At 32.0% G+C, this 21312-nt stretch overlaps 2 protein-coding genes across 4 annotated transcripts in view; both read left to right on the top strand.

Annotated features, from left to right (window-relative positions):
* Positions 1–21000, top strand: part of LOC125423509 (putative F-box protein At3g17480) — a 31721-nt gene extending 10721 nt beyond the window's left edge. The window contains exons 2-3 of one of the 3 annotated variants that reach the window (XM_048477991.2): positions 18374–18856; positions 20443–21000. In XM_048477991.2, coding sequence (XP_048333948.2) covers positions 18374–18856; positions 20443–20448 — 489 coding nt within the window. In that variant the 3' untranslated portion in view covers positions 20449–21000. Of the gene's footprint in view, positions 1–18373; positions 19683–20442 lie in introns of those variants that run through there. The other 2 variants (XM_048477985.2, XM_060813867.1) reach the window with 2 other exon arrangements.
* LOC107412111 (ribonuclease 3) lies at positions 5438–6466 on the top strand. The gene is made up of 2 exons (XM_016019827.4): positions 5438–5693; positions 5777–6466. The coding sequence occupies exons 1-2, from the start codon at positions 5448–5450 to the stop codon at positions 6314–6316; spliced, it is 786 nt and encodes a 261-aa protein (XP_015875313.3). The 5' UTR covers positions 5438–5447; the 3' UTR covers positions 6317–6466.
* Positions 21001–21312: the final 312 nt, after the last annotated feature.

Genomic DNA, 21312 nt, shown 5'->3' with positions numbered 1-21312 from the left:
GAAAAGGAAAAAAAGAAAGAGAAAAAGAAAATAAAAAAAAAAATATATATATATATATAATAATAATAACAATAAAATAATACAATATTAAAAAAAACTTTACAGATCCATAACTTGTAAACCATATATCCGTTTCGGATGTGCCACTAATCTATGAACTCGTACCAATGAGTACTTCACAATCGTGTATGAGTTAAAGTTCAATTTTGCATGAACCAAAAGTCAACTTGGACACCCCTTGGACAGTTTGGACCTCAACTTGTTTTGCTTGTAACTTTCAAACGGCAGCTCCGTTTTCAACGTGCTACTAGTCTATGGACTCAGGTTGATGCATACTTTGCAACGTTACCCTAGCCAAAGAGAAATCCCATCCGGATCAAAAAGTTAAATTTTGACCCCTCTGGGTCAACTGCGATCAAACCCAGTCAACATTAGTCAACGCGAAGAAAATTCCGATATTGTTCGAGACGGGATGTTACAGGTCGTGTTGACCTGTTAACCTAAAAATTAACCTAGTTATTGAAAATTAAGCTATTAATCCAAAATTAACTTATTTATTAAAAATTAACTTGTTTATTAATATATCTGTTCTACTAACTTGAAAATCAAGCTCCCTATTTGAAAATGATTTAAAAATAATAATTAAAAAAATAATATAAAAATAATTTAAGCATTAAAAAATTAACATACAATATTTAAATTTCATAGTAATATACCCTCAAATTATATTCGCAAATCCTAATCCACAATACATAAATCTCAATACACCTGCTTTTATAAAAAATTACTTTTATAAAGTTTTTTAATTTATAATATTTTTTATTTATTAAATAATATATTATGGGTAAAATTATAATTTAAAATTAAATTTAAATGGGTTGTAATAGGTATATAATCATGTCGGATTGAAACTAATACGTTTAATAAATGAGTCATAACGGGTCAATTTCGAGTTAAATGGGTCAATCCGAAAATGACACAATTAATAATCGTGTTAAACGGATTGATCCGATTATGATCCAAACTCATTTATAATAAACTCAAACTCATTTATTCCATGTCGTTTTCGAGTTGTGTCGCCGTGTCATGACCCAAATTGCCACCTCTGGGTAAGTAGCTGTCTTTTTTTCCACCTTTATATAATATTAATGCATCCGCAATTGTTTTTCTTTTTTTTATTTTTTCACTTGAACTTAAAATAACAAGTTTATTTTATATGCAAGTTTTCTACAAATAGACAAGGCCAGAATTAAATGCTTTCTAATGTTTGTAATTTGAAAGCTTTTTTTCTAATGATCACTAAATGAAATTATTTTGTTCTCTACAGTTTTAATACAACTGTTTAATAATAGTTAGATTTTTACACAATTAATTTTATTTATTTTCCTATTTCAATTTTCTCAAAAATACTCAAACTTTTTAGATGTCACTTTCATGTCATTCAAAGACATGGTGATTGAAAAAATTCCAAATACATTCTTCTTAATATCAACTTAAATATATATATATATATATACATATATACTGATAAGTGAAGTGCTGATGGAAAACAATTAGACGTTTTCGTAGAAGAATTCTCCTATATTATATATACAGTCAATTTTCATTAGGACATGTTGATGGAAAAATTATTAGGTCCTTTATCATAAGTCCTTTAATTGATTCAAAGGTTGAGACTAAAAGATATTTTGTTGGTTTAAATGAATATAGTAATATATTAAAATTGTAGAAGGATAAAGTAAACACTGTTTGAGTTCATTTAAAATCTAAAATAATTTTGTATCTCAACCCTTGAATTAGTTCAGAGAATAATAAGTAAAATTCTAATAAAAAAATCATTAAGACATCCTCATAGAAGAATTCTTTGATATATATATATATATGTGTGTGTGTGTGTGTGTGTGTGTGTGTGTTGCAAAAATATACAAAATAAAATTGATAAAAGACTCAAAAAAAAAATAAATTAAATGATAAAAACAATAAAAATGGAAAAGCAAAAGTAGGGCAATGATGCCATGAGGAGAACGCAAATGTGAACATTGAGCTGCGTTTACTTTTTGTCTAATATATGAGAAAATAGAAGTAATTGATTTAACAAAACACCAAAATGGGAAAGAGAAGTGGGTTATAGCTCTCTATGTATGTATATATATTTCATTGCATCTCTAAAATTATATAATACAAATTTTAATTTCTATTATTTTTTCTCTAACTTAATCATAATGAGAAACAAGGTAAATTTTAAAAAGATAGTAACTTGATTTAATCATAACGAAAAACAAGATAAATTTTAAAAAGATAGTAACTTGATGAACAATAAAGTTGTCATTTCTCAAACTATGGAAAAAATTCTTTTTGTTTACATAACTTTACCAACTTCGTCACATGCAATTTCCCAATGGGAATTCGCACATCAAATGAAGTATGTTAATTGATTTCCCACCTAATTCTATTGATAAGATGTAAATTCTCTTCAACTTTCAGAATTACATGGTTTATTAATTAATAGTTAATAAATCCGCGTGAACAAGTTCTCCTCCAAATTTAAAATAATAAAAATTTTGTTTATGCCAGTTTTCTACAAAGACTAATATATATATATATATATACACATACTCTTCTTATTTTTCCCGATGGAAATTTACACAACAGAATGACGTATTTTGATTTCCCACCTAATCCTCTTGACAATATGGATATAAATTGTCTCCAACTTTTACAATAATTGTAACAGCCCAGACCACTCGCATATGATATTGTCCGCTTTGGGCTCCACCCACACGGTTTTATCAAAACATGTCACACGAGAAAGATATCCACACCACCTTATAAGGCGTGCTTTGGTCCCCTTTCCAACCGATGTGAGACTTCACAATCCACCCCCTTGGGACCCAGCATCCTCGCTGGCACACAAATCCTGGTACTAGCTCTGATACCAACTATAACAGCCCAGACCTCTCAGTGGTTAGGTGTCCCACCCCTTCACCTGCCAGTCCCACTGGCCTGGGCCTTCCAGACCCAACTGAGATATTGTCCACTTTGGAAGCTAGATGGTGAGCCCAATCCTACCCCTCACGGTTTTGCTTCCTAACCCATTGAGACGCATTTAAACCCGTGAGGGGAAGGTTTGGGCTCACCACCTTGCTCCAAAAGCGGACAGTATCGCATGCGGATGGTCTGGGCTATTACAGTTGGTATCAGAGCCAGTACCCGAATTGGTGTGCTAGCGAGGACGCTGGACCCCAAGGGGGATGGATTGTAAAGTCCCACATTGATTAAAAAGGGCAACGAAGCACGCCTTATAAGGTGATGTGGATACCTTTTCCGTGTGATGCATTTTAACAAAACCGTAGGAGCAGGGCCCAAAGCAGAAAATATTGCATGTGGATGGTCTAGGCTGTTACAATAATGCATTTGCGTACCACGGCAAATCCAGAAAAATTTTCAACGATAACCAGCAACAAAGTTATTATTATTATTTTTTTTTTTTTTAGATAAAAATTTTGAGTAAACGTTGATAAAATACATAAATAGCAATTAATAAAAAAAAAACAATATTTGTTACTATTAACAATATCTGTTACTATTTGTCTTTGAGTTTTTTTTTTTTTCATGTTGATTTTTTTAACAAATATTTTCATTGAATTTTTCACAATAATTTTTTTGAAAAAAGCAATATAATAATGACTAAATTATTAAATATAGTTGGAACAATTTGAAACTATCTTTTCAAACTTAAAAGTTATATATATATATATATATATAGATGATATGGAATTAAACATCAAATAGCACACAGCTACCCAGCTACCCTGCTACCCTGATCATCGCATCCTTTATGTATTACTCATAGTTTTAAAATCCCAAATTCAAAAATGGTTCAGTATATAACTTACATTCTTTTTAATGTGGACTTAAATATATATATATATATATATATCTATATATATATATATATATATACACACATACACACACATATAATTACATATTCTTTCTAATGTGGACTTAAAAAAAAATATATATATATATATAAACACATATATAATTGGTAAAAAATAGAAAAAAATAATAACAAGCAAAACTTAAATAATGAAATGAAAAAAGCAAGAAAAAAGGAAAAGAAAGCTTAGAGATCCAGAGAGCGCTGCCATACCCTGGGGAGTCCAAGTAAAAGCTACCACTGTTGGATTTACTTTTCGACGGATATATGACAAAATAGAGGCGATCTCTAATGAGACAGAGAAGTAGCTGTATATACACTATTACTATATCCGGTGTAATGCTGGAGCCTTCTTCAAAGCCTTTGAATTTGGTTACCACCATTCCATCAGCTATGGTTCTAAAAGTAGGATCCGTCTTGACAAATTAGAGAGGGTAAGTAGCTGTCTTTTTTTCCGCCTCTATATAATACTAATGCATCCGCAATTTTTTTTCTTTTTTTTCTTTTTTACTTGAACGTAAAATAACAAGTTTGTTTTATATGCAAGTTTTCTACAAATAGACAAGGCCAGAATTAAATGCTTTATAATGTTTGTAATTTGAAAGCTTTTTTTTTTTTTAATGATCATTAAATGATTAAAAATAAAATTGAAAAAGTAATTTTAATAAAATTTCATTTTGTTAAGTCCTTTTTCAAGCATTAAAAGAATTTTGAAATTATTTTGTTCTCTGCAATTTTAATTTTAATACAATCGTTTGATAATAATTAGATTTTTACACAATTAATTTTATTTATTTTCCTATTTCAATTTTCTCAAAAATACTTTAACTATTTAGATGTCACGTTCATGTCATTCAGAGACATGGTGATTGAAAAAATTCCAAATTATCTTTTAAAACTAACTAAAATAAGAAAAATTAATCAAGACAATGAAATTTTATTAAGAAAAAAATTATTGATTTAAAGAACAAAATACGTTGGGGGCACTTAAACTTTGGTATTTAAGGGGCAGAATAGTAAACAAATAAAACAAAATATTTTTTAAAAAAAAAAACTAAAAGAGAAAGAAAATATGAGGGGTTTAAGGGCCAAAATACAGAAACTTAAGAGGGCACCCTAGTATTTAAGAAGTAGAATTGTAAATAAATAAAATGAAATAAAATAAAATAATTGAGGAAGGGAGGTGGGGCCGCGCATGCGCTTACGTGGGTTCGTCAAGCGTGTTATTCATGCATAGAGGACAAGCTCTACTCCATCATGTCAACTTAAAACAAGTATTCTTTTTTTTTTTTTTTTTTTTTTTTGGCTGAAATTCAACTTAAAACAAGTCTGTTTTAAATGTAAGTTGCCCGCGAATGACCAAGACCAGGTCTAAATTCCAAACTACGTCGTATTACTGAATATGTGTATAAAATATCATATATATATATATATATATATGAGTAGGGATGAGGATGAAAAAGCAAAGCCAGATCACAGTAGGCATTAAAGAAATCATTTTAAGATGGGAATCATTGCATTTCTCATCATTTTGGTAGCCTCCTGCTCTTCCTGCCAATGGATATTCGCTGATCAAATAGAAGGAAAACAGAAAATTGACAAGTTTGTGGTATGCTACCCACGAAATTTCTGCTCCACAGGTCCAGAGCAGGACTGTCGTTCTGATCTGCCTGCTGGCAAGTTTACAATCCACGGCCTCTGGCTGAATGAATTGTCCACACCAATAACAAGAACTTTCGATATAAATCTTGTGAGTTAGTTTTGTAATTTTTATATTTTTTTGTTAATTACTTCATTTTTAAATGCTTAAATAGTTTAGTTTTTGTTTTTCAGTTGCAAGGTCAACTCTTGAAAGACCTCGAAAAAGATTGGCCAGGTTTACAGAACCGCCCTAACCCAAATGAGTACTTATGGCGCCACGAGTGGGTCAAACATGGACGGTATTTCCACCTCGGTTCTGGTACTCAAGTTGAGTATTTCCAGAAAGGAATCGATCTATTTCGTACTCCAGTGATACAGAAGGCTCTGAGTGAACTCTTGATTAAAGAAAAAAAGTACTTGACTGCCGATATTCTTAACCAGCTCAAACAGATAACGAACTTTACTCCTGCATTGTCTTGCAAGGATATTTCTGAGCCAGAAAATTTTAGGTTACTGGTCGAGGTAACGTTTTGTCTCGAATCCGATTTAAACACTTTCAAGGATTGTCCGGATAAACGGAGTTGTGGAGCACATTTTTATGTAGAGACTACTGCACTCTCTCCTTCTCCTTCTCCTCCTTCTCCTCCTCCTCCTCGTGCTGGAATAACAGAGGAATTGAAAGCCCCTAGTTGGGCCTTCTTTCGCGCTCTTAGGCATGCAAAACTATATTGATCGGTGTTGTGTATTAATTTATGTTGTATTAGTTTGTACTGAGATAGTTCAATATTTTATGCATAACTGTATTACACTAAATAACAGAGGAAACCGTTGCTTCGTTCTCTTTGTAAGCCCCTTGTTGGGCCTTTTTCTTGTGCTTTTAGGCACATAAACTATATTAATCTGTATTGTGCTAGTTTGTAATGTATTATTATATATTACATTATCTTTTATTGATATTGTATAATATTTGGTCAGAATCATATAATACTATATTACAAAAATTTAATTAACAAGAAAAATATAAACAAAGTTGATTATTTATGGTTTTCTAAAATAGATTAAATTAATTTTTTATTATTATTCTTGTAATTATATTAAATAATTACATTATACATAATATATTAAATAGAATTTTAATTATTATTTATGATAATAGTTACATTATCTAAACTTATATAATATTTATAGAAGCTATAAAAAGTTTAACATTATCCATAATATATTAAATTGAGTTTTTTTTTTTCCTCATTACAATAATTTTTTCCAAAAACTAATGAGGGAGTGAGAAACCTCAAATTGTAGGACAAAGTAAACACTTTTTGGGCTCATTTAAAACCTAACAATAATTTTGTATCTCAACCCTAAACTAATAATTTAGAGAATAATAAATAAAATTCTAATAAAAAAATGAATAAGACGGTCTCATAGAAGAATTCTTTTATATATATATATATATATATGTGTGTGTGTGTGTGTGTGTGTGTGTGTGTGTGTATAATTTGCAAAAATATACAAAATAAAATTGATAAAAGATAAAAAAAAATAAAAAAAAAATAAACCTAAATGATAAAAACAATAAAAATGGAAAAGCAAAAGTAGGGTAGTCATGCTATGAGGAGAACGCAGATTTCAACACTGGGCTGCGTTTACTTTTTGTCTAATATATGAGAAAATAGAAGTGGGTTGTAGCTGTCTATGTATGTATATATATTTCATTGCAGCTCTAAAATTATATAATACAAATTTTAATTTCTATTATTTTTTCTCTAACTTAATCATAATGAGAAACAAGATAAACTTTAAAAAGATAGTAACTTGATGAACAATAAAGTTGTCACATCTCAAACTATGGAAAAAATTCTTTTTGTTTACATAACTTTACCAACTTCGTCACATGCAATTTTCCCAATGGGAATTCGCACATCAAATTAAGTATGTTAATTGATTTCCCACCTAATTCTCTTGACAAGATGTAAATTCCCTTCAACTTTCAGAATTGCATGGTTTATTAATTAATAGTTAATACATCCGCAAATGAACAAGTTCTCCTCCAAATTTAAATGCCAGTTTTCTACAAAGACTAATATATATATACATATATATACATACTCTTTTTATTTTTTCCGATGGGAATTTACACACCAGAATGAAGTATTTTGATTTCCCACCTAATCCTCTTGACAATATGAATATAAATTGCCTCCAACTTTTACAATAATGCATTTGCCTACCACGGCGGATCCAGTAAAATTTTCAAGGGACACCTCCTAGTAACAAAGTTATTATTATTATTTTTTTTCAGATAAAAATTTTGACTAAACCCTTGATAAAATATATAGATAGTAATTAATAAAAAAATCAATATCTGTTACTATTTGTCTTTGAGGTTTTTTGTTTTTTCATGTTTATTTTTTTAACAAATATTTTCGGTGAATTTTTCACAACAATTTTTGAAAAAGAGCTATATGATCATGACTTAATTATTAAATATACAATTTGAAACTATATTTTTCAAACTAAAAAATTATCTAAACAATCTAAAATAATTAAAGAAATTTAAAATTTATAACTTTTTTCCCATTAATACTTGTTAGCTATCATTTTTTTTGCTAAACATTAGTTATGTAATATTCTGATCTGAGAAAACGATTTGAATTTGAATTTTTGACCAAGTTTGATTAGAGTTGATCGGGATTAACCGAGTGGATCCCACTGTTAATTTCTTCTCATGGCTAGAGCTTAATTTTAACTAAGGCATCATTGCAAAATACGCATTATTGTGAGTTTGCAGGCTAGTTGCATGCCAAAATCGGAGTATTATAGTCATATAAAGTTGAGGTCTAGGTCTAGACTGATCTAGTGAGGCTAAAGTTGAATTTTTATATGTATAAATCATGACTTTGACTTCTATACCATCGTATAGTGCTCGTAGATACAAGTCTGTAAACTAGCAGCATGCTTAATTTAGAAATATGATTTAAGAGTTATGGATTTGTAAAATTGAAATTATTTTTCTGAGACTTATCTTACTAGGCAATTTTTGTCAAAACAAAAGTGCAAAGAAATGTTTTAAAAGATCTTTAACAAGTACCACGTGTCATCAATTGATAGCTGCCATGTGTCATGATATTGTCAAGACCCGTCCAAAGTTCCTCCTCGGAACCCTAGACAAGCCCTGATCCCAGGGAAATACCACCGAACCTTCCAACGGAAAATCCGGCAGCACCTCCCTTAAGGGTAGGACTAACCAAACATTTCCTGCACTGAAAACACACTTCTATATTCATCCCCTTATTCCTCCCACAATACTACAAATTGATTCCACAATTTTACAACACTTCATAGAATAACAGCAACTCAGTGCATAAATAACAACTACATGTCCAATACAGTATACAGAGCATTATACAAATAAATGTGGAATTAATACAATGACAGATAAAGAAGCAATACAAGATGGAGAGGAAAAAGAGAAGAAATACTTCTTGGACTTTCGGCACTGAACTGAGACGTCGGGCTCGTCCCGGACGATCAACGTCTCCCAACCTGGACCTAGGGGAACGGAATTTAAAAATAGTGAGATGCTAATCATCTCAGTGAGTGACCCTATCTACTGAACACCTTTAATATTTATAATATAACAACTAAAGGGGTTAAATTAATCAATACCGAGCAATTAAATAAATAAACATTTGAAGGTAATACTTTCTCTCAAAACCCTCACTATTCACTCCGTTGGAAATATTCCCCTTTTAAAACATTTTCACAAAATCCGCTATTCGAACTTCCTGAAAACCAAGGGATCAATTAATTTAATAAACAATAGATAAATAAATACCCCAATTATAAATAAAATGTAATAAATTATAATAAATAATTTTTGTACTCTTTGGGGTTTGAAATTTCTATCCGAAAAATTTGTACTTGACGCACCACACCATATACCGGTGATGCCCTCCGATACCCAGCGTCCCGAGCACCAACTGGCGGGGAGATTAAATAGAGAAACTTGCAAACAGCACTTCGGCGTCCCGACAGTACCGCTGCTGAAACCGTCATCCCGGCCAAGGAGGGAGGCGGCTATGTGCACTATATCAAACTTGCCTGCCCACGGTCCAATGGCAACTCACGGGAGACATAATAACTTGCGCGCTAAATCACATATACACCAGAACACCAATACTGTATGAGTGCATCTAAAATAATTACTAAATGAATTATAACCGTACCGTTTTTCCAAAATTACCGTGGGAAATATACCAATATTCACATTTACCATCCCACATATTTTCCTTTAACAAACCCGGTACGAAAACATTGATAACAATAAAACAATAATTTTCCTCGTAACACGGGGTTCAACAAATAATATACCACGGGCATAATTATGAAATTCGAAACCACCAATTTAAACAAATAATTTTCTTAAAATATTCAAACCAATTATGCCCAAAAATAATATAAATCCAGACACAATTAATTAATGAAAATACTTGCTCATGTATAATAAATACCATTTAATCACAATAAAATAATAATCGGGAAATTTTTAATAACCCAAAATTCCATTTAGCATCAATGGAAATATATATATATATATATAATATAATATTTTGTTCCCGATTATATTTAAATTCCACCACATGAGCACAAACTCCAGATATCAATTTAACACCACATAAATATAATTAATTACCCCAAAATATTTTTAAAGGTGGGTCACTCACCTTGAGCACGCAATTAACCTAAGATCCTCCATGGGATCAATTTCACGACTCACCTGTGCTCCTAAAACACAATTCACACACAGTCAAATAAATTAATATTTTATTCGGATAAATAATACCCGGTACCCGGGGGGTTTAACACAAACGTTAACCAAAATTGACAAATTATATGTCTATGGAAAGCTTGTAAGATGAGGATCACATTACCGACCTCCATTAGGCTCAATTCGATCGGCGGTGGCTGAAATTTAGCCGGAAAGATTCGGCCGAGATCCAATTCCTCGTATCTCGCAAACCGCTTCGAATTTTAGAAATTGGAGGCCATATTTGAACTCAGAGGACCCAAAATAGGGGAAGTGGGGTGGCAATTTGGACTGGGCTGGCCGAAAACGGCGAGAATCGCCGGAAAATTTAAACTTGCCGCCGCCGACTTCACCGGCCCGATCTCGGTGCGTCGCCGGCCGGCCGGTCGCCAAATTTGGCTGGTGAGCTCTCCGGCGTGTGGTCTTGGACGGTGGCCGGCGCGTGTGGCAAGGTGGTGGCCGAAATTAAAAAATACGACAAGACCCGAGAGGGAGAAAGGAAGGGAAAGGAAGAAGGAGAAGGAAGAAGAAAAAGAACGAGAAAGAAATTCCCCCCGTGTTCCCCTCCACCCACCCCCCCCCCCCCCCCCCCCCCCCTTTTTTCCCCATGTGGGGAGAAGAAAAAGAAAAAGAAAAAGAAAAAGTAAAAGGAAAATAAAATAAATTAAATTAAATTAAATAATATTAAAAAATAATATTATTATATAAAACAACAATAATAAAATAATAGGGTATTAAGCATGGTTGACATGTGGCATCTCACCATGGTGACACATGGTCACATTTATTAAGTCACACGTGGCACATCGTTACACGTTTAAAAAATAATATTAAAATAATACAGTATTTGAAAAACTCTACAGGTTCATAACTTTCAAACCACATGTCCAAATCGGACGTGCCACTAGTCTACGGACTCATATTGATGAGTACTTCACAACCATGCATCAGTCAAAGCTCAACTTTGCATGAATAAAAAGTCAACTTCGGCATCCTCTGGACAGTTTGGACCTCAATTTGTTTTGCTCATAACTTTCAAACCGTAACTCCGTTTTCAACGTGCTACTAGTCTAAGAACTCGTGCCAACTCTACTTCGTAACGGTACCTCAGTCAACCTAGAATTCCATCCGAGTCAAAAAGTCAACTTTTGACCCCTTTGGTCAACAGTCAAAGTCAACGGTCAACCTTGGTCAAAGTTGAAAATTTTCCGTTGTATTTTGAGACGGGGTGTTACAATATGATAAGGCCACATGTCATTTTAGTTTCCTTTTTTTTTCTTTTTCTCTTTCTCTCTCTTCCCTTCATGTACGAAGGTTCTCTCTCTCTCTCTCTCTCTCTCTCTCTCTCTCTCTCTCGGAGTTAGACGAAATTGGCCATGTTCCAGCAACCTAATGCCAACATGCACTGGCCACTATGGAGGTTGATATCGAGGTGACTTCGACTGCAATATTTCTGGCCAGTTGGTCATAGGATGTGCCGGGATCGGCGATTGGGTGCCGAAATCCATTTTTGGATGCTAGCTGCTAGTGTTGTCCAGTTCACCTGATTTGAACGGTCTCTGGCCAACCCTCTTTCTATTTATGGGGAGAAAATCTTGGGTAATACAATGGTAAGTTTACGGAGGATCAATTTTCTTATGAATTTATGAGTCTTTATATTGTTTCCTTTGAACAACTTGGTGTATTGATTATGTCCATGGCTGCCAAATAACCTAATAGTATAACATGTCATAGTGATGTTGAACACTCCATATCCACAATTCCTATAATTAAACTAATATAACATTATCATTGTAATGACTAGTTGCTCAATATATAGGCAAGGCCAAGCTGCCACACCTTGGCTACTGGACGAGTGCATGGTTATGCATACTACGTATGGTGGTCTATCTATACACTAAAAACTTGTATATAAATTGAAAAATTTATTCAATTTAATAGGCATGATATAATATGTAGGAATAAGACTTTTAGTGGTTCCTTTGTTCCATTTTCCAAGTGGACGGTAACGATCATCAAGTTGTTTATAATCTAATAAATTTTTTGAATGAGGTAAGTTTGATCATTCTTGAATGGCAAATGTGTTTCATGAGCAGATAGATGTAAGATATATATATATATATATATAGATATTGAATAATTTTCACCATTTTATGTACAAATTTTTTATGTGTTTGCAAATTTAGACTTAGAAGTTTGTGGTTGTTGTAGATTATAAAAGAATTCGCAAAAGCTCTGCTGAAGCAACAATTAGTTTTTTTTTTTTTTTTTTGGGAACAATTTTATTAGTGTTTGGTAAATTATTATTCTAATATTGTAAAAAGTTTCAAAATTCAAATTTAAGTGTTTAGTAAAAAAAATTATTTAACTGTTTATAATGAATTATTATTTTGTTATGTATATATTGTTACTATTACATAAATGGGCAAAAGGGAATTTTATTATTAGTTAAAGGATATAATAGTAATTTTAGTTTTAAAACCCTGATGAAGTTAGAAAGAGAATCTGAGAAGCCACGCTCGATTACTTTTCATATTCTAGCTTTCAGAAAGGGTAAATTATTTAAGAACTTAAAATCTATAGTTTTAATAAACACTATATGTAATGAAAATTTCTTCCATAATCCAAAATTGAAGGTTTGACAGCAACTCCAGACACATGCTAATTGATGATTTCCACACTGGTCATCACATAGAGCACCTTCAATGATCTATTAATAGGGTACATTTATATAAAAAATGTTTTGCCACATTATACTAACAGACTATTTTTTAAAAAAGTATCTCTAATGGTATTGTGCAAGACTTCTATCAAGCTAAGATGACATTAAAAAAAATAGAAAATGTTTAACAGACCCTCTACTTGTCAAATGTTAGTTAAACAGTGTGAGTCATAAATACAGTCTTTGTCTCTCTCCTTTCTGCTCTCTTTTTATCAATTCGTAGTCTCTTTTCTCTCCTCTCTCAATATGCCAACTCATTCTATTTAAAATTTTATATAGGATCCATTAAAGAAGAATTTTAAAAAGATATTGTCTATTGATAAATATTATACCACTTATGCATCAACATCTTCCAAACCTTTGACCACATAAGTTCCAAAAGACAAAATCATTAGAGATATTCTTAGCATATTTTCAATAGTGAATGTGAATTGTTGTCTTATAAAAATTGGTATCGTCTAAATTTAGATAGCATAAATGTGCAGTCAATTTTAAAATTGTTCTACAATTGTGTTGTCAAAAGTTTATTTATATTTATTAATTAATTGCATATATTTTGTTAAGTTTTTTCTTTTTCGAAAAAATTAACTTTTTAGGGAAAATTTTGCTTGTAAAAAAGCTTGATAATATTTGCCAAAACCTTTTTTTTTTTTTGGTCTTATTACATTAGCTTGATAAAATACTTAAACAGATCTATTGAAGAGTTTTTTTTTTTTTTTAAAGTAAATGTCTATTTTTCTGATGTGGTAAAAAAAATCTAACAATAAACGAAGTCATTGAAGATACTTTTGTAATTAGCTGTTAAGTTGTTTTATTAGTGTTGAGCTAGCATATTCTATTATATCGTGTTTGTAGGTAGTTGGGTCTAAAGCAATCTCTAAATTGCTTTTAGAACACCTCAATGGCAAATGCCATTTTGCCATTGACATTTCTAAAATTTGGAATTGGCATAAACTCTCCAATGATAAATATTAATACCAATATCAATTCTTAGCATTAACTTTCCAATGGCAGATGCTAAAAAATAGCATTACCATGTCATAAATATTAAAAAATGATAATGAGACCCACTTTTATCAACTCAAAATCAAAATTAAAATAATTTAAGTATCAAATTAAAATAAAAAAGTATTAAATGATGGTGGGCCACACAAACTTTATTATATATAGTATTTCATACCAAAAAATAAATTGTCAAATTTTACGATGTACCATTGAAAAGCTAAAATGCTATAACTATGCCAAAATTTAGCATTGCAAATTTCAAATTGTAATGTCGTTCGAGACGCAATTAGCTTGTATAAATGGCTTATATTCGTTAATGAAAGAATAAGGAATTTTGCCGAGAAAACAGATTCTTCTCTTTTTTTTGGCTCTAGGTTTTTCTTTTTCTTAATTTTTCTTTTGCGACACAATTGGAGGGCTATCGATTAAACTTGCATTGGTTAGGCTTATATAACATCACGATCTTTTGAAGTGACATTGAGATAGCTAGTTGGAGTTAGTGCGGTAATAATAATTTAATATAACATGCTCATATATATAATCAAATCATCATTCAATATGTTTAGCACTATAATTAATCTTTTAAGCAAAAAAAAAAAAATTACCTATAGATCTTACACAATATATTAATTAATTGAATAAGTACGATTGATCAGAATCATTAACTTCCAAAAACAGCTATTAAAATATTTTATCTATGGTCTTGCAAAATAGAAAACAAAATAAAATAAAACAATCGTAATACCAATGGCTAATGAACACAATATTTTCTAACCCTTTCTTTCAAGTTTCCGAATTAGATCCAAGATAATCCCAAATCACTCTGACTTATAATACTAATAATCCTTCAACTTTTTAAAGACAGAAATCATATACAAGTCATATGGCTTATCCGTAGTTTTAAATATACACAAAATAATAATTAAAAAAAAAAAAAACTAGATAAGCCAATTGATGTTTTAGAAAGAGCTAATCCTTTAGCTCAATAGTCAAACTAAAATACTATAAAGAGCAAATTCAAAGAACCTATTATATAAATTAATAAATAATCCAATACTAATATAAATATATCTTATAAGTAAATTATATAGTTATGGTTAATCTACGTAAAATATTTAACAGCTGGTTGCTTGGTTTCATACATTAATGAAAATTACTTAATATAAAAAGAGGCTGCAAAATCCGTTGAAAATGTGGTTGCTGTTTATAACGTGGGCCTTAGACAGACAAGTTCTTTTTATTATTATTTTTTTTTTCATTATATTTGGTTTAGAGCTTCAAAAACATCCCAGTTTCGACATGTTATTGGTCTTTAAAGTCATCACATCTTATTGGTCTTAATCTCATCGATTAAATAATTTATCAATATTGTTAGTCAACGAGATTAAGCACTGTATACAGATTGGCTTTTTTGTTGTTTTGGTAAGAGTGTGCAGACTGTTCTTTCTCTGTACAACATGGTACATATGATACACAGTATGTCATATGAACAAGATTATAGTTTATTATATTTAAAAATACTTCACAATATCTTATATGAACAAGACTATAGTTTATTGTATTCAAAAAAGCTTCATTAAAAAAATTAAAAAAAATTAAAAATGAAAAATGAAAAAAAGAGATCATTTCATCCTAAATATTATATATAACTTTTAATAGGGGCAATTCTAAGCTTTGCAGAATCTACCATTGACACACTAAAGTACACCTAACAATAAGGTGATCAATTTATTGTGAACTATAGTATGTAGCCTATTTAGAAACTTTTTGTAACCCATACCAAAGTGTAGGGAAAATTTTCACTCTTTTATCAAGTTTGATAAGAGTTGACCAAGTAAATTCTACAGTCGACTTTTCAGCATGCTAGAGTTTCACTCATTATCTCATAAACTAGAAACACGATAAAATTGAAGTTGAGATCAGAAAGTTATGGTAAGATCAAAGTGAAGTTCAGACTAATCAAGCAAGGTCAAGGTTGACTTTTTATATGTATAAATTATGGCTTTGACTTATGTACCATTCGTATATTGCTCGTTAACACAAGTTTGTAAACTGATGGCACAATTAATTTATATTTACAGTTGAAAAATGATAGATTTGTAAAGTTGAAATTATTTTTCTAAGATCGACTTTTTATAATAGTTTTATTAAAAAACGTGTAAAAGAATATTTGAGAATATCTTTTACAAATGCCATATATCACAAATTTATAGATGTCACATGTCACAATTTGACGAGGTCGTGTGTCAATTTCTTTTTCTTTGTCTTTTCTTTTCTCCTCCCCCTACACCCCCCCCCCCCCCTGCGGGGCCGAATTAGCTGCTTTTCGACCATCCATACACCACACACATCGAACTTGGGCAAAGCCCATGGAATTTCCTACCTGCAACCAGAAAATCATGGTGAGCAGTTCCCGAACACTCCTAGATCGGGCATTCGAAGCTAGCAACAACACAAACTGATTTTTTCATGATTTGGTTACTTACCAACCAACCCAGTCCAAGCTATACCTCTATCCCCCTATTTTGGACCCTCTAATTCCAAATATAACCTCTATATTTTCAAATTCTAAGTTGTTTAAGAGATATGATAGTTTAAATTTGTTCGAAATCTTTTGGCCATTTTTCAGCCATTGGCGGTGAGTTTAGTTAACGAGCTAACTATTGTCAATTCTTATCTTACAAGCTTTTATTTGGTATATAGTTTGCTAATTATAGATGAATATTTAAAATATAACTATTTTAGAGCTGATTTTAGTACTTACCATAAAACTGGTTGTTGTTGGAAGTTTTTCCTAGAAATTTTTATTGTGTTTAGGTTTCAATGATTAATAGAGGTTAATGAAATATTTAATTTCATGAAATTGAATATAAGTAGAAAAGCCCCAAATTTTAGGCAATAGACCAATTGGAATCACGGGATAGTTGGACTCCTTTAGAGTCCAATTTTGAGAACTCGAAGTAGTAAAAGTAATTCTAAATCATTTAGAGTATTCCAATATCCTTAAATATTTATTTGATATTTAAATAATATTCATGGGATATGTTAGGTATATGATAGAATTTGCAGTTGACTCTGTCATAAAGCAAGAATGAGTAAATATTAATACTGTGAGTGGTATATTTTTTAACTTATATTTTAGGGTAAAATATATATTTATTTTTAAATTTGGATTTAACATATTATTTAATAAATTATTATTAATTGAGTAATTTATAAATTTTCAAAAAGGTTTAGATGCTTTTGTTTTAATTAAAATAATATTACTCATTGATATATTTGTTTTAAACATCGACTCAAAGTTTTTTTCAAATTTTTGCCTAACGCCAATCCTATATCAATATAATTTATATATCGAATGACAATTTAAATAGTTTATTTTTAAAATTTTAATATAAAAATAAAAATTAAATATTATCAATTAAAATTTATCATATAAACGGTTGATTATCATCAATAATGATCAAAAATAAAATTATTTATATAACTATTAATTAAATATAAATAACTTTATACTTAAAATATTGAATTTAATTATTCAATTGAAACTTAAATGTAAAAGTTTTCATCAATTCTTTCGCAAATTTTCCAATGATTGGAATGGAATTTACTAATGTAGAAAGTAGACTGGAATACAGAGAGAAACAGTTGTTTTATGTATTGATTGACTAGGCTAAGCTTACAGAGTAAGCTAAAGTTTACAGCTCAGCAAACAAATAATTCTACACTACTGTGAGTCTGTATCTGCAAGAATAAATAATGGGTGGTGTGGCGTTACTGTTTATATCCGATAGGGGCAATAAGGCCAGCCTACAAATAAATCCCTAAAGCTTATGCCTGAAACTCCATCCATCCATCTATCCATAGTATTCTCTTCTTTCTTCTCCTTCATCTTTTCCTATAGAGTTTAGATTAGATTATCGTAATATCGTATGAATCATCTATCGTGATGACAATGATGAATCATGAATTTGGGGAATCATTATCATCTGAATCTTCATCATCAAGAAATGAATCTTTTGTTAATGTATATGATCTGACGGAAGACTTGGTGATAGAAATTCTGATGAGGTTGCCGGTGGTGGATGTGATAAAAATGAAGAGGGTGTGCAAGTCATTGCATTCCCTAATCAACAGCTCCGACTTCATCGCCAAATACTCCCTTCTCGACGGTGACAGGGATCCTTATATGTTCATCTCCATCCCATTTAAAGGAACTCGAGTAGTTTCCGTTTCTTACGAAGATGATGAGGATGATGATGATGATGATGCAACAGTCAAAACAGTTATCCACATCAGACCCACACCCGCACGGTGCTGCTGCTGTTGCTGTGACGGTGTCCTACTTGTTTCGTTTGCCGGACAGTTGGCCTTGTGGAACCCTGCAACTGGAGATGTCAAGGATGTTCCAACTTATGATCATTATAGGAATTCAAGTGATAGTGATGGGGAGGAAGATGATTTATATATGACTAATTATGGATGTGGGTTCGATTCCAAAAATAATGAGTACAGGCCCTTCATCGTTCTCAGCGACAAGTGCTATTCGTTTAAAACGGAGATTGAGATCTACAGCTACAAGAAGAAAATTTGGAAAATCATTCAATCTTCTGGGATTATTTCACATGGAGTTGACATGGTATACGCCGATGGATTTTGTCACTGGCCAGGATTCAGCCGCCTTGTCAGCCCTAATGGCAGGGATGTAATTGTCTCGTTTGACGTCACAAATGAGGTGATTCTGACCACCCCTTTTCCTGATGATATTATTCCTACTTATTCTTATCAATTTCCCTATTATTATTACCTCCATTGTCCTTATCCTCTGCTTCTCAATGACTCCCTTGCTCTGGTTGTTAATCAACATGGACATTGGAATAGGGATGATAATAGAACAACAAGTTGTTTTGATATATGGGAATTAGGTGAATACGGTAATAAAGATTCATGGACTAAGCTATTCACTATTGGACCCCTTCATGGCATTCAACATGTCCTGGGATTTTGGAGCGAAACCAAAATATTTTTGGCTCAAACTGACTCGTTAGATGATAATGTTGCTCAGCTGTTTCTCTATGACACGGTTACCCAACAACCTCTCAATTGTCTTCAAACCATTACAATGGACTCAAAGGTGCATACCTGCCGACTGAGCTTGTTACCAATTGCCGCAGATGGATCGAAGAAAACAAAAATCAAAAGACGAGTTCGAGTTCGAATTTTGGCAATTGAGATTAGGAATCATAATAAAAAGATGAAGAAAAAGATAAAGACTAGGACAAGGGATGGCAGTGGCAACTATTTTATTGTGGTGAATAATAAGAGGGTTCTTTTGGCAGATTGTTAATTCCTGCAGCTACTGACCCATATAATAAGCATATTCCACAATCCTGCCCTAAGCCAATATGCCACTCTTGACCCCCTCAAGTCCCTCCCTCGCCCCACGTTACCCAGTCCCTGCTATTTATTCCATACTCGTGTATAATGTATTTTACGCAAGCTCCTGTTAAGTTAAAAATTATTTTGTTTTTTCTGATGTAGTTTATTTGTGTTATCTCTCACCCTCGGTATTATTTACAATTACATTAGACCATCATGAATATGCCCATAACGGCGTACTTATGAATGATCACAAATGGAGTACTTATGAATCCCTCACCTCTTGCTCTAGTATATCTATCCCCTTAACGGCGTCTCCAAATGATAAATGAATACCAGAAAAATTAGGCATGAAATCGAAGTGACCACATCAACCACATAACATGTTCTACTTCTTTTCTTCTTCTTCTTCTTTTAATGGGGTTCTGATTGTTCTGTATAGAACATGAGAACATAAAGACCCTGGAAAGAAGGAACCACATGCATGCTTCAGTATCAGATGGAAAAATTAAAATAATTGGTATAAATGAGAGGTTCATTTGCCACTGAAAAATCCCCCATTCACCACCTAAAGAAATTGGAAAAGCAGGACATCAAGGTGTAGAAATAACAGAAACTTATTCCTCTGTTTCCTCGGTAGTTTTACACTAATAAGTATGACCTTTCCAAAATATATAATGATAAGTGCCTCAAAGAGAAAGTAAAAGACAAGGATATTTAGAACAAACAGAAAGCTTATGCGCGTGCATTTTATGTATCCTAATTCCTATGACCTAACATGTTATATCGAAAAGGAAACAAACACACAAAATTTTTATTGTTTCTACCTTCATTCGGTTTCTTTTATTTAAATAAGTTCAAGTTTCTAAACTGTTTTATTCCATTACGGCGACTAAAAATACTGTGAAAGAATATAAGCCAACAACTTCCTATGTCATACAGATATAGCAGAGATGAGTGGACCATAACCATAAGACCCTCTTCAGGGGATGAAAGTAGTCCCTTTCCCAACCCAATACAAGCGGATCTCCAAGTTATGGTCCGTAACACTGACGTCATTAAAGAATTCTTCATGGGATTCACCAGTTCCATTGGCTTCCTCTTTTATGTTGAAATCCTCCTTTCTATCTTTTCCTGCAAATTATGTAAAAAATTTAGAAAATCCATATATAGCCCCTATTATTATCGAGTAACATTGTAGAGTAAGCAATTACCCTGAACGTAAATATCAAATATGCGTCTCCCAAGTCTGCTCTATGATATATTGTCAGCAAACATGATATCGGTGAAATGGAGTGTTTGACATAGTAATTCCCATTGTCAAGACAAAAAGCATAATATCTGAGAGACAAGGGATTGAGATCCATGTGCTGTAGTGCAGAGAGCGGCCAAGTCCCCAAAATTTCCCTCTGAAGTATATTTTAACCACATATTTGGATTCTGTATCAGATTCATCATCATCCATGAAGTCTCCTATCCTGCTAAATCCCCATGGACATCCAATATAGCACCATATCTTTCTCCCATGCCACCTTTACATGAAAAGCTCCTTTTAGCATTAATTGCAATTTTTTCCCATCATCCCCAACACCACCCAACAACCACCCCCCCGCGCCGCCCCCCCCCCCCCCCCCCCCTCTCTTATCAGCTGCAGAGATGAACTTATCAAAATCTCTACACCAAATTCATCCTTTCCGAACCAACCATAATTTAATTTCACTTCACATGAAATAGTTTAGAGAATTAAGAAGATATATACATACATGGACAGCTGAGTGTTTGTGTCTCTTTGCATGTAAGAAGTCTGCTTCT

This window comes from Ziziphus jujuba, chromosome 1, assembly GCF_031755915.1.
Source record: "Ziziphus jujuba cultivar Dongzao chromosome 1, ASM3175591v1".
Classification (NCBI taxonomy): domain Eukaryota; kingdom Viridiplantae; phylum Streptophyta; class Magnoliopsida; order Rosales; family Rhamnaceae; genus Ziziphus; species Ziziphus jujuba.
This window is presented reverse-complemented; position numbering and strand designations above follow the sequence as displayed.